The sequence below is a fragment of the Ornithodoros turicata genome, chromosome 1 (assembly GCF_037126465.1).
Source record: "Ornithodoros turicata isolate Travis chromosome 1, ASM3712646v1, whole genome shotgun sequence".
Lineage (NCBI taxonomy): Eukaryota > Metazoa > Arthropoda > Arachnida > Ixodida > Argasidae > Ornithodoros > Ornithodoros turicata.
Window position 1 is genome coordinate 23,387,135 of NC_088201.1, and position 15,052 is coordinate 23,402,186.

The following is a 15,052-nucleotide window of genomic DNA, read 5'->3' on the forward strand; positions in this document are numbered from 1 at the left end:
TGTGGACAAACACAAAGGGAATGGCACGATAATTTAAAAGCATTTCTAATCTGGTTCAAAGAATATGTCGTATTAGACTGATACGTATCTTACATTCACGTAGGCGCGTCATAGGTGGTAAGAAAGCATGGGCGAAAGGACGACTGACAGCCTTTCGCTGCCGTTTGCATACTGCAGCCTTGCCATTCACGGTGTCGACCACTTCAGTACAGTTCGTCGCCCCTTTCTGACTGCGTGAAACGTTCTTCTGATCGCTTTTCTTCAAACCACTGTCATCACGGCACTGCACCCCTAGGGGGCTGCCTTTTCACGAGTCGCTACACAGAGAACACGAGGGGCAATTCTTGAGCAGAGTCTTGAGAATACGTTCCGTGACACTTTCTTTTGCATGATCCACAAACACTTCACATGAAACGGCGAAGGATCTGGTAGACGACCTCTGGGTGGGACCACTGTGGTAAGGCTTTGAATGTGGGACATGGACACGTGATGTCTGTTTGTGTTGGGCGGTTGGGTCGCGTTTACGGGCCTCTCCAGGCGGGCCGGTGCACAGAGCGCTGACAGGGAGAATGATGGAATGGTGGAACAACTGAAAAGTCGACACATTTAAATGTTGCCGTGCTTTTGCTTAACGTGCAAGTTGCGTTAGTTTTTGTCGAGATAGTCTGTCGGCCCACGGACAACGAGGGCACGGAGCCAATACCGCCACGCGCAATGCTGAAGCTCCGGTTCTCGCTGCATCACCCTGGATTGAGACCACGGGTTCAGGATATACGTATAGCGCAGCCTTTCAGCAGTTCGTCCATGGCATTCATCAACGTTGAACAAGGCTTATTTAGAAGAACACGGCCCCTGTCTTAAAATTTCCAAGCTCAACGTGGCTGTATAGCCCCTGCCATCTTGCATTGTGTCGGCTCTTCGGCGTCAACATGAATTGTTGCAGTATGTGGTGCTTCAGTGTTGCAAGACGAATATTAGTTGACAATCTGTAGCGCATGCGCTGACGTTACAATCACGTAAACCGGTGAACCAGTGAACCGGTAAGGAAATGTCAAGGGAAGCGCCTCAGGACGAGAGCCTTTTGAACAGAGACTCTTCTTCTTCTGGGCACAGCCATGTGAATTTCGATTAGTTTCATGTGACTTTATCCGAAGTAGAGGAGAGTCGTAGCGCCTGCAAGGACAATTTTCGAGTGTCCGGGGTTTAAAGGGAACTCATCCCACGTACTTCGGTAATATCAACTAAATAATTTTAACTTCTCTCAGCTTCATCAATTTTGTGAAAACTTTTGCAATGCAGTACTACCAGGATGTTAAGCATCGTCTACCGGACTTCGTCCATCCACAAACGACATATCAAGAATATTGTATTCGTTCTTCGATGGTCCAATTAAGTGTAGCTAAAAAAAAATATATGATATCACCGTGATAAAGTGTGCACACGGATATCGTATTTAAGAAATAGTCAAGAAATCGAGCAGGTTTGAACATGAACGGGAAGTGCAGTATAATTTTGCTAACTGCACGGCTCACTCCACCTACGATAGACACCATGCTCTCCTTTCAATATACGACTCTTCTAGCATATTGGGAGCCACTGCCTATCATCGCTGTCTGTCACCGACCGGGGGAACGAGTGGAAAGCTAGCGTATTTCCCGTCTTTCTTTCTTTCTGCTTTGGACTCTGGCTTCGACCTCGATGCACCTATAGCCGAATGGTATAGCATTCCATCATGCACTTCCTTGTTTCGCGCTTCACGATGACGTCACGAGCGAGTACTGTCAATCCCATACAGATAAACAAAGCCTGATGGCTTCAACGACGTGACGCAGGCATTAAGAGCTGCCAATCACGAACGTGCTTTCGGTGACCGTATAGCTAGGAGACAAGCCGCCATCAACCGCATGGCCAGCCACTAGTAGTCACAGCAAGCCTTTGTTTGAAATCGTCTACAGCGATTGGCTGAAGCAGACGGCATCGCGAATTTATATGTCCACGTAACCAACCAGCTCGCGTGGCTCAGTGGTTAGCGCGATGGCCATATCATATCGAGACTGAGAGGTACCCGGGTTCGAATGCCGGTGCCGGCTGTGCTGTCTGGGGGTTTTCCCTGGGTTTTCCCATGGTCTGGGGTTTTTCCTGGATCAGAGACAACTGAGAGCTCCCACGCCGAACATGGAAAATGCGTTGTGTTGTGTTCGTCTGTTTAGGCCTCAGAACAGTTCCCTTCCATCGCCTTCTCAAAGTTTGCACTTTATGAAATAAGGACTACGATTGATCACGCGTACGAACTTGATCAAGTGTGCCATCCTCAGGGACGGATAGACGAAAGAATCTATCGTTATAAAGGAGATGAAAAAGTGTACTGGCGGCTTGCCAGTTTGGGGACAGAGGACAAAGTAATCTCTCTTTTATATGTCAGTATATTGGATAGTCATTCACACGTTTAATTCTTTTCTATCAATACGAAATGATCTGATATGATCTACTGACGATAAATGATACGAAAGAATCTATATCTTACATCTATCTTTTTTTTTATTCTACAAACAGGGAATTTTGAGTTTTACCTTGGTGGTCAGAACTGTTTCTTGCAAGTAGGAAGCACACAGCGCCTGTTTTACCCATGCTACCCTGCGGCCCTTGCAGTTCGACGGTCTCACTCATGGCACCATAAATCCGAAACCACCACTTCTGCGTCTTCAGCTGACAGACCATCGAAACAAATGCTTTGGCGAAAGGTGGTTAGAAAGCCTTGCCCAGGAGAAAACACAAGGCAAAGTGGCAAAATATATGAAAATAGCCATACTGCACATATCCAAGGTTATACGATGATAACTCTCGCACGAGCCAAGTCCACCTCTCGCCAAAGACACAAAATTGCGTGAAACTACTCCAGCAAAGTGGCACGAAATAGAGCTAGGTGTCGGGTAGTGCCATAGCTGTGATGTCAATAATGAGTATTGACAAGTCAAAACATCTAGCCTTGAAAGAGGTACTGTCGTGAGAGACGCCGCCAAAGATGAGATTAGACTCTGCCCATCAAGAAGAGATTGTGTTATTGAGGATGGAAGACACCGCATCTCTCTTTAATGATGCCGTTCATAAATTGCCATTCAAAAATTGCATAGCAGCATACATACAGATATGATGACGTAGTGGAGCAGCAGTCCGACGTTAGAGCGGTGTGACTGCCTTCCGGGGCGATTGGGATTACGAGATTAAATCACATTGTTACATTACAGCTCAGTCACGGTGGTGGTGACGTGTAACGAGATGGGTCTTCTCCAGGAATTCCTCTAATATGCGGAGGTCCCACAGCTGGTACGCGGCACTGGGCCATGACCCGAGAGTTTAACGAGCGATGAACAGGCGCTGATTAATATTTTGCACACTGAACCCCCGGACCTTGAGCGATCTTGCCGGTAACAAAACGGGAGGTTATGATATACGTCACATGTGGGACATTGTTCCGACATTACAGAACCCAGAAAAACGGGGTAATCGTTCACTACAGCTACAACTGGATTATAATTCGTACAGCTTACGCTAGGACGTGGCTATGTGTACTCCAAGTTCAATATGTAAGAAAAAGAGAGAGAGAGAGAAAGAAAGAAAAGGAGAAAAAGACGAAGGAAATGAGTCGACCTTCATGATATGGGTGCAAAGCACATCGGCAGTGTACCTGTCGAGTGCTTTAATGCATTTTGCCTGGTATTTTCTATTGTAAGTAGATTTGCAGTATGACACCTTCCAAAGTACTTACAGAGCCAGAACTTGGTACTTTATATAATTTGAAATACCCTTTGAAGTGGGGTAGGGTCCTGTGGCTACCACGGGGAAACATCCCATGTCATCATCACTTTTACATAATTTATTATTGTTGTTGTTGAGGTACTTTGCCCATAAGTAGTCTCTTTGTCGCCAAGGCGGGCTGGCGGCGAATTGAGGGCAAAGCGATGTAGGGTGAAGAAACCTCAGCTCAGGGGCGGCGCAACGCCTAAATTCAGGGGGACTCCAGATCCCAACCAGCACCCCTTCCATACCCCACCGCCACCCCCAATTCATGTCCGGGTCCCAAAAATTCAGGATTCGATTCAGGAAAAGGGTTTATGGCGTTTTATTCGCATGCGCCACCTGAGATAACACTTTGGCCTCCATGGGAATTTTGCGCCCCTTTCACAAATTCAGGGGATCTACAGTATCCCCTGCAACGCCCCCCCCCCCCTTTCCGCCGCCCCTGGTGACGCTAATTAACTTTTCAACATTCCGATGGTGAGTGCAGAAAAAAGTTTTTATTTTTCATGTTATTAACACTGGTCTGAGATTCAGAGACGCCTATTGCCTGAACTGAACATTTATTTCTCTGTCCGTAAATCAGCACGCCATGAACAAACTCATGCCTCAATACAAGGACCAGAGAGCTCCAATTAGAGGTATTACAACTCAAACATTGTCGGCGCAAACAAAGGCTCAGCTCAACACCGTTATCGCCTCATAAATGGGGAAGATGTAAACAATTTCGATGAAGACACTTCACGAAATCCCTCTTTTGTCATGCAAACTTGGAACACGGCCTCATGGTGACTGTTTACTAAGCGAGGGAGTTACTAAGCGTTAGATCCAAAGGGATCTAAGGGAATGTTAGGGAAGCTTTGGTGGCATCGGAACAATGACTTGAAATTGGGGACGCCTTTTTTCATAAAAGGGCGAATTACGTTCTCACCTTATGCATGAGTACTTTTACAAAGCGTTGACATCGGAAATGGCAACATACATCGTACATCTTGAAAACGACATAGTCATAGGTAACCTAAGCCGGCAAACGTCATACCGCGCCATAGCTATAGATCATTCCATCATTTTCTTATGTGACGGTTCTACCTATACCACTGTCGAGACACTTTTCCTGGGTACTTCTGGACACCTTCTACCGGGGGCTTGGAAAAAATTTGTTGGGAAGACACACATTCCCTGGCAGGTCAACTGCCAAGCGCAATGTATCAGTCTAAGGTATTACCTTTTCCTCAATACGAACAATCTGGCTATTTTGAGAGAAGTATTTTACCTGTTTAATAGACGATCCTTTGTCCCCTTTTCCTTCCGAAAATAAGATATTTCACGCTGACTCAGAAACCTACACTCGTGACTAATATACTAGACAGTCCCGCTCCTTGACGTCAGAGTCCAGGTTTCTCTATAGTAGGAATTTCATAGAGTAATTGGTGGAATCGCTCGTGATCAAAGTTATTTGGCGACGTAAAACAACGTATTATTCGACATTATCATTCAATTAAACGGAAGATTCTTCGAAACGCAGATCTTGTTTCGCGTGGCTTGAACGGATTACGTATTGCACTACAAATACAATGCGTGCTGATGCCCATCACGAAACTATTGAAACAGGGACTTGGGATCGTTTGTAAAGCTGCATAATGAGATTCAATGTCGGAAAAGAGACACGAACCACATGAAGACAAACAACTGCTCCACTATCAACGAGTGTATGTTTCGACAAGTAAAACTAGTTGATAATGGAGTAGTCGTTTGGCTCCATGTTGTCAGCGTCTCATCTGATCCGGTGATCCTCACCATGAAGCGTTGCATTCCTTAGTACACTACTCCAAATTACTTGTTTAAAAAAGCTTTAGGACTCGCAACTATGGAATGCGCAATAGTTAATTTCATGAATTCAGGAGGTCACGATCACATACACTAGTGCAGGAACAATAGTTCTACTTGTTTTCAAATGCAAGGCCACCGCCATAGCAGCAGTGAATGGCCAATCATTTCAGGTATATGTGTGTGTGAAATGCAAGGAGACATGTGTGAAGGCACACACATCGCCTGTAAGACACCCATGCTTAAAGTATGCCCTGTCCAAAGGAACTAGATCCGGATCCCCGATCTTCAACTTGTCGTTATCCCATAACGCGCGATAAATGCATCACTTCGACCCGTGGTGGTGCTAATGAAAGAACTCGCCGTTGTCGGCCTCACAGAGGTGGGAAACGTCACGACTAACGCTCTGGGGGAAAGTGCGTCCTGGGCCGACTTCTAAGGGAACTGCGCCGACATATATCTGACAGCCTCTGAGGAAAACCCAGGAAACCCCCCAGACGGCACAGCCGGCACCGAGATTAGAACCAGGGTACCTCCCAGGTTCGAATCCCGTTAGGTACCGGGACTTCGGCAGGTAATTCGCCACGAGCTCTTGTGCGAGCCAACCAAAGCCGCTTTGGAGCGCGCGAGTTTTTAAATATAACGATAACGATCGCTATATGAAACTTCAAGATCGGGGCCCTGCGACCGTTTGCGACCAGAAATCCGTTAACTCAACAATGTGGATCCACGGGTTAAATAAGGCTGTGCGATAATAAAACGTGATATACGCAGCTTCCCAGCATAAACGTATGATAGAAATCAAACTAAAAGGACGTTGATTATAATTCTGAATGAAGTTGCGCGTGCTTTGTTATCTAAGCCATGTCCAAGTAAGTTCATCTGGACGGGTACACCTTACAACAGGTTTAAATCTGGTGAGGGTCGCCAAGGCATGTTCCATTTACGATCGCAAGATTCACAGCCGTCAGATCCAGGAAAATTTCACGCTCACGTGTTTAACATTTAGGTTGCCGTATTAAGCTTTGATACTGGCCACTAGTGCATATCACTGCTGTGAGCATTAAGGATACCTCGTGGTGGAAGGATTGCCAAGATCCTCGATAAATACCCCAATATCAAATTAAATAAAGACTATTTCACTGTAAAATAGTGTTTTATGTTACCTAAAAATGCAAATATAAAAACCAAACAAGCTCTTGGCATTTCGTGCGGGAATGAGCTCAAGCATAAAAGCATCAGAGAAGTACAACTTTTCGGGAAATATGCATATAGCGAACATAGTGCACCACCAGGCGAACAGATCAAGCAAACAAGAGGCTGGCTCTACAGACAAGTGCTGATAATGAACCCGGCTTCAAGACCATAATCACCGTTGCTCAGTTCACGTTCATTGTGCTCCTGTTGACTACGGCTCTGGTCATTGTTGAGCAAACCAACTCCTACTGTTGCTGGACAAACTTGAGAGGGTCGTTGAGAGGTTGATTGTCTATTATGGGGGAAGTCTTCGCCTTGTAACCCAATGGCTGTGATTACATTCCTTGTCGGACAAACAATTCTAATGCACGGATTCTCTCTCTGCCATTGCTTCCAGTTGGTATAATGAAATCTGAATGTTAGAAATGACCATACCGTGTACACTGTAAACAGAAGAATGGCAAGCAGCATGAGCCCTATGGCTTCCCACAGGCGACGGTGCGATGACTGGCGCACAGCGCCATGTAAGCACAGCAAACCACTGATTCCAGCTAAAGGCGTGAGTAACGCGAAACAGGCAATGTCACCGAGAAAGCTTCGCTTAACGTAACCAGACCTGAAAACCCAGTCCTTGAAAGGCCTCAGGTGTCTTTGTGTGACGTACCGGTCGTGGCAAAGCTCGCAGCGATCCGTGTTGCTGGCACTTAACCAATGCTCGATGCAAGCCAGATGAACCAGGCCTACTGTTCCAGCGCAATGACACAAGGAAATGAGCGGAGCATTCTGGTCTCCTTCGTGGCAGATCCGGCATATGGGACCGCTGCTGGTTGTTATATTCAGCGGGGGTGACGAGACTAGAGGGGTAAGTGCTTCGTCGTTCGCGTGTGAAGAAGCGCTCGTACGCAGAGGAGTCTTCAATATGGACGGACTTCCACATGAAAATCGGCGCGGCGACAGTTCAATGGCTGATGGCCTGCGAGGCGCAGGAATAGGTGGAAGGGCACAAGTAGAACGTGGTGACGACGACAGAGAAAGCCTCGGCTGCGCTTCCATGTCAGAGGCTCCAAAATTTCAAGTCTTAGATGTATCAACGTGGTCGACAACGACATGAGCGACACCTGTTAAACATTAGATGTCACACAGAACAAGGTCAGCGCTATCTGCAGTCTCCTAGAAATTCCGCAGTAACACGTTATCAACAACAACAGATAAATCGTGAGTATGACATGGGGTGATTCACCGCTGGAGAGCAGTGCCCTACCCCATTACATGCCGAACATTTTATATGAGATATGAAAATGAAGTTAAATGAGCTTGTACAAGTTATCAAGAGACAAGGCGTAATAAGTTATCAACGTTAATCCCTAGGGGCGAACCCTAATATGATCTTTTGAAATAAAAAAAGGTTGGCAACGGGAATGAAAATTCGAGTATTTCTAGCGAACAACCTGCTGAGTAGCAAGGAAAATCCAGCCTCTTAAGGGTTACAGTGTTGCAGTGTTTGTATTGGCATAGCGTATACTTCAATGAGAACTTGAGGCTTTTTTTTCGGTCCCATAGTGGGGATGTGTTTATCGCCGAATGCTTTCGGACGCAACGATAGACGTGGCAGCCCAGCTTACGATGCTGCTCCGTGGCGCCTGCCCTTAAACAGCGAGGACAAGGACATAAATTATGGGAGGCGTAAATGCAAACCGTTCACACTTCGTCCCTTGCGGCTGGCTTGTTATCGGTCGATCCACTTATATCAACCTTCCGTGGCGTAACCTATTTGGCGGGCTGCCACGATTTTGCTTTTTCTTTCCACCTTTTAAAGTAACGGTCCATCCGCGGACGTTTCTGCTTTAGAGAAACCATAATTCACGAACCTCGAGGATCAGGAGGCTTATTCGTCTACGCAGATATTTCAGGAGCATGCAGCCAAATGGCGGCGCGCTCCTCCAACAGGAGGCATCCACGACAATGAACAGACGACCTGGGTGTACTCCCTCGCAGCGGCGGAAGTCGTTAGGATGCATAAAGTCGGGTGCGAGCGAGCAAATGTGGGATGCGAAAATAAAAGCCGCTCTGAAATAGCAACGCACATAGCAGGGCCGATGCCAGAAGGCGCTTACACGGAGGATGCGATCAACTGGGGAAATAACCGGGCTTCTGGAGATCAATGAAGGTCCAGAGAACGGCTAGTAACCTCACGTTCCAACATGGGGCTTTGGCACGCGTCCAACGCAAACAAATGCTGTAACTAAAATTCTTGTGAGTGACACCGGCATCCGCTTCGGAGTGTGTGGTCAGAATGAGATAGTGTGTTGCGTAAATGTCACACTAAGTCCGGGAAAATGTTAGACTAAGAACCCTCTGGATGCACCTGACACTTTTCGGGGCAGTCCCAAAGATTCCTCCTATCTTAACAAGCTCAAAATTTTCTGCACTGCTCTCACACGTCAAAGAAACATCACCGAACTGTTTTTTTCTTTTTCTGTTGCATTGCATTCTTGCACGCGTACCATTTTTCTACGAGTGTGGAATCGTACCATTTTTGTGGATTGAAACACAAGACAAATAACGGAGAAAAACTACACTCGTTCAGAGTTGACTATTTTCTGAATCTAGCAAGGACAGCTGCTTGTACCCATCTTAGACATCGGCTTATGGTCAGATGCCGGGTGCTAGAACAACAGTGTCTTGTCATAGAACAGCAAAGTCCTCCCTCCGGTGCAAACTCGCGTGCAGGAATCTCACGGCAGACAGAACTTCGACGTGATATGCAATATATGCATTCAGACATCATCATATCGATCATTTCAAAGTTAATATTTTTGCCGCAGGAGCGTGTGATGGTCTTTGCCTTCCATGGCCGCTCTGACCACAAATGGCTCGTGGGGTTGCGTCTTCACCAAGCTTCGCTCAGTGTCCCTGGCAAAAATCCAGCGAGAGCTTAAAGCGTTTGGTCTGGCTTCGTTACTGCTTATATTTGCTCGGTTCTTGCCACCAACTGTCCAGCCAGAGTATTGACGGAGGGCCACGAAATGGTCGAAGCGTACGCTGCGTAAGCTTGCAGGGGGAGCAGAAGAAAATACCATCAAAAAAAGGGGATCGAGGAGGGTGAAAAGGAAAACCGTCCCACCGACTTGATCGGATGAACGGGGGGAGACGACGTGAAATGGTATTGTGTGAGAGGGCTGGGAAACGATGATGAAATGAAAGTGGGATGCATTGCCCTTCTTCTCCACTACTTGGAAGCGTTTTTCTGATTGGTCGACAGAGCCGAAACATCGATCCTTTGAATGTCTCCACCTCCCCTATCGAACGGGGGCGTTGCGCTTTGAGGACAGTCCTTGGGATTCCAATTTTATTAGCCCCGTGCACCTCGCCTTGACATTTATATTTCCGTACTCCCGCAAGCTTAATCCCGAAAAAAAAAAAGAAAAAGAAAAGGAGAAAGAGAGAGCAAAAAGGAAACGAGGCCTCGTCAGCGCTGATAAGCAAGAGGGAAGAGCTCGTAGCGTCAAGACGAGAGGACCAAGTAAATGAGATTTTAAAGCAGTGGAGAAAGTTCGCATCATGAAGCGTCGCTTCGAAATCGCGAAAGCTTTCAGGGTGTAATAAAGATCGCGGCGAACTCACCAGTGATTGCACAGAAACTATATAAGGTGAAACTTTTCATCGCGTCACAAATTTGTGGAAGCATATTAAGCGGAGACTTATTAAAACTATTTTTTTTTTTGTTATCGACACTAAGACGTGGCGTGTCACGTCAGTAACTATTGTTTCGCAGTCGAGTCATCTAATCACGTTCACAATGTGGGCCAATGTTCGATGTAGTGACAACATCATCACGCATTGATTTGAGAGATAAGGCGCAATGTATAGTTTACTTCTTTTTTTTTTTCTTTTTCGGTGAATCTGACACCGATGGATCGTGAAGGCGCAATCGTGAATGACATACCTAGTATTGAACGTCTATTGCTGTGTAACTTTCAAAGTGGTTGCCATTCTGTCACCTCAGCCAGGCGAGGTTACAGCGATGTTCCTCACGCGAAAGTGAGGTCACGTTAGTGCGGACGACGTACTCTAGCAGTGCCCAAAAAGAGAGGCGAGGGTGAAATTAAAATATATGCTGGTGGCAACAGAAGTTCATTGAGTAACATATCAGAAACATAGGCGTTACTGAAGAGGTGACGACGGAGAAACAACAAGGACAGACACGGTAAACGTCGTACTTTCAGCCTTTATTAACGAGTAAATGTCCTCACCTCTTCAGTTATGTACCAACCGGCTCCTTTTGTAGCTTATTTATAGTTGTTACTTCGAAAGAAATTCACCCCCTATTGATTTGAAATAAATGAAGAAGAATGTAGAACCAATACAACATTTAAGAAAGCTTATGATTCTGAATTTATTCCAAGTTCACATTTGTGGTCTTCACTGACCCGTAAGCTTTTACCGGCCTTACTCCAGTTTCCTTATTCCGTTTTTTGGAGGACACGAGGTTATGTGTATTTGTTGTGTAGTTGCGGGTCCGCGATTTCTTAGCCATAATCAAGAGACAGTGGGGTGGGGGGATATGTTGAATAGAAAGAAAAGAGGAAAGGTCACAAAGGTGGAAAGAGACAGTGGTTTGTGCAGCTGCCAACCCATAGCCTTTTTCGTGGTCAAATTTGTCATTGGAGTGTCCTGATTATGATTAAGGTGTTAATTTCCCATAAACGATGTATATAAAGTAATGTATGAGATACGCATACGAAGTAACCGCGTCGACGCCATCGGGATCTACACATTAGACCACCATCACGAAAGAAGATTACCGTGCTACATGCCACGCTGCGAACGAAAACAAGGAAGTCGTTCGGGGATGCCGGTCGCTAGAATTTCGTTCAAATTACGCGTTCGCCAGCGTGGCCAAAGAAAACGGAATACGGGTAGCCCTCTCCCCATTCCTGAGTCTCGACACGCAAGCACTATTACACACGTTTCCATATCTGCGCGTACCCAGTCAAAAGAGCCAGCCGTCTATGCATGAGGGGTTCCTGCGCTAAAAATAAAGGGATCCTCCAGCTTGACCCTTTCCTCTCTCTCCCAATCATGTGAAGCCTTGATGAATCGCCTGACGGTTCCGCACCTCTCTTATCTCGCTTAGCTGTTGGAGGGAGGCTTCCATTCGTAATCGTTTTATTCGTTTTTTTTTTTGTATGTTTTTATAAGCGTTGTGGGAAGGTGATGAGAAGTTCTACTTGTAACGAATAATGTGGATTGGATTAAAAATAATGATAATTCGTGGTTTTACGTCATGAGACACCTAAGATCATGAGCGACGCCACAGTGGATTAATTCTGCCCATCTGAGGGTTCTTTAACGTGCGCTCAAATCTCAACACACGGCACACCGTATTTAACGTCCCTCGCCGAAGACGGCGTGTGAAAGCAACTTGTACCCTGCCACCAAGTTGCCGACGTCCTCGGCCCGCGTTCGAACCCACAACCTTGGGATCAGTGAACGTACACGCTACCAACTGAGCCACAGAGGCCGGTTTGGATTGGAAATATGCAGATGGTGGGTGTAATGGTCTATGCGTTTTGTGGAAAATACCTATAATATGTGTAAATGGAACATAGTGGAATTCTATATGGAGACTACTATACATTTGTAGTTTTGCGGGTGATTCGGTTGTGGGGTTTAATTTTTTGGCATTTTCATTTAATAAATTCTTAAATATATAAAATGACCGTCGGAGTTTATATTTTGAATTGAAATGCTGACACTAACTCCAAACAATTTACTAGATGGACGAGAAATGTAGACCTAAGAAAAGGAATACCAACTGAGCCACAGAGGCCGGTTTGGATTGGAAATATGCAGATGGTGGGTGTAATGGTCTATGCGTTTTGTGGAAAATACCTATAATATGTGTAAATGGAACATAGTGGAATTCTATATGGAGACTACTATACATTTGTAGTTTTGCGGGTGATTCGGTTGTGGGGTTTAATTTTTTGGCATTTTCATTTAATAAATTCTTAAATATATAAAATGACCGTCGGAGTTTATATTTTGAATTGAAATGCTGACACTAACTCCAAACAATTTACTAGATGGACGAGAAATGTAGACCTAAGAAAAGGAATACCAAGGTGTTGCAATGTTGCACTGTGAGGAGCTATACAACGTTATATGAACGGCGTGATCGAGTGTATGCGGTCACGGCGTTCAAGGCGATGCTGTATAGGTTAGGAGGTGGTGGCTTCGAATCCCAGCACCAACTGCGCTGTGTGAGGTTTTCCCTGGTTTTTTTCGGACGACTTCCCATTCTGACAACGGTGAAGTTCCCTTTGAAGTTGGCGAGGACGCATACCAACCCTCCTATACTCCTTCGTGCTGTCCTCCCTCCATCTGTCCTCCTCTCTACTCGGCTTACGGTCACAGCTGTTTCGCGGCGCTAACACGAAATAAGAAAGAAAGAAAATACAACATTATGTGCACTCTGCGCTGCACGGCAGGCACATAGTATGAGAAAGTGTACATAAGCATATGACTCGAATTTAAGTCAAAATAGCATTTAAATGCCTATGTAGGGAAGTCGCAACCTTACATTATTGCCAAATATTGGCTGACCTCTCTCATCACTTAAAAAGAAGAATAACATTACATTTGTCCGTTCGGTCACATATGATCGTCAGAGCATAGGCTATCACGTACGGTGTAAGGTAAATATTGGAGCTTTCCGTGATTTCACGCGCACTGCAGATAAGCCACAGGACCCGTTTTTAAGAACAGTTTGAAAATTGAAATTCAATTTCTCCAAGCACGTTTGTTGGACAGACTTCATTGAATACGTACATCCAAAAAGTCATAGGTATTGGTCGGGTGCCGAATTCAATCTCTCCATATTTTTTATGTACTTATCAACTTATCAGAGGTATGGTTCAGGTTAGACTTTCAGACATTTCCCATTTCACAATTGGCGTGGAGCAGCTTGCCTAGAGAGTGTGGCTGAAGTGCATGGTGTGTTTGTCTCTAAGTATTTTGCATTTTTGTTGCATCGATATGTGCCAATGCAGGTATGATAGTTTGCGAGAGCTTCGACGTAATTTCTTTTACATGTCCTCCTAATTCCACGGTTGAAAAGTACGGCTTAGCTCCGTATTATTATCCCCATATGGAAACGACAACAACAACAACAAATAAATCGTGACTATGACACGGGGTGATTCACCGCTGGAGAGCAGTACACTACCCGATTACACGCGAAACATGTGAGACATGAGCATGAAGTTATGTACAAGCACAACAACTGAGCTGTCCTCCACCTCTGCCGCTCAAAAGGAAGATGATGAAAACACACACACACACACACACACACACACACACGAAAGAAACACCAATGGTCATTGGGATACAGGGTATGACACTACAGCGTCTGGAGCAAACCGGTAGACACGAAGAACTCCAAGAACAGTAGAAGACATAGACGGTGTTGCCCCATATGGAAAAAGGTGCACGGCGTGTACGAAAAAATGTGTACGAAGATCCAGATGAGTAATATGTATTCATAACACGTTAAGTAAAGCTCAACTGGGACTGTAGAATGGCACAACGAACAGACCAAGCCCAAATGCTGGCACACCTTCTCCGTTCAGTGCCACGTACCATTCATATAGAGTGGCGTCTTTATAGATTTGCTGACAATCAGCGAGCACAAAGGGCCACCAGAGATCACAATACCAGGGCGCGATTTCTTTGCAAGAAAAAGGTTGCATGGTACTTTGCTCACACCTGGCAAAATCGTCTTACACAGTCTACGTTTTTCTGATAACTGTCAGTGCCACTGGTTTAGGTTTTGCGCGTTTGTATCTGTACTGCTTACCCATAGTGTTGTATATGTGGCGCTTGCGTGAAACCTCGCCAAACTCATTTTCTAAAAGGCTTGTGATGAAAGAACGTTGGCAGTGTAACGGACGGGACTGGGCACTGTTGACGAAATTACTCCCAGCTAGGAAAATTTACTCAAAGAGGGAGTGTTATGCGGCAATGTTCGGCTACAGGATTGCATTCAACGCTGTTAGCTTAAGTAACGCATCAGAGTAAGTAAGCCCGTATGAAGAATATGGCAGTTGATGCACTATACGTATTACCACGCTTCAAGTCTAGTGGCCGATAACTAGGCCTTGTTTTTTGCAAATTTGTTGCGCTTAATAATCGAATATTGGAGCTATTAGCTGTTAAAGGGCACAGCGTC

At 45.5% G+C, this 15,052-nt stretch overlaps 1 protein-coding gene across 1 annotated transcript; it reads right to left on the bottom strand.

Moving 5' to 3' along the window:
• Window positions 1-6,759: 6,759 nt before the first annotated feature.
• LOC135397570 (E3 ubiquitin-protein ligase MARCHF2-like) lies at window positions 6,760-7,938 on the bottom strand. The gene has a single exon (XM_064629173.1). It carries the CDS (start codon window positions 7,870-7,872, stop codon window positions 6,949-6,951), a length of 924 nt encoding a protein of 307 aa, XP_064485243.1. The 5' UTR covers window positions 7,873-7,938; the 3' UTR covers window positions 6,760-6,948.
• Between the last annotated feature and the right edge of the window lie 7,114 nt (window positions 7,939-15,052).

Excerpts from the sequence above, each read along its gene's own strand:
- LOC135397570 (XM_064629173.1), bottom strand. The coding sequence starts at position 7,872 with ATGGAAGCGCAGCCGAGGCTTTCTCTGTCGTCGTCACCACGTTCTACT.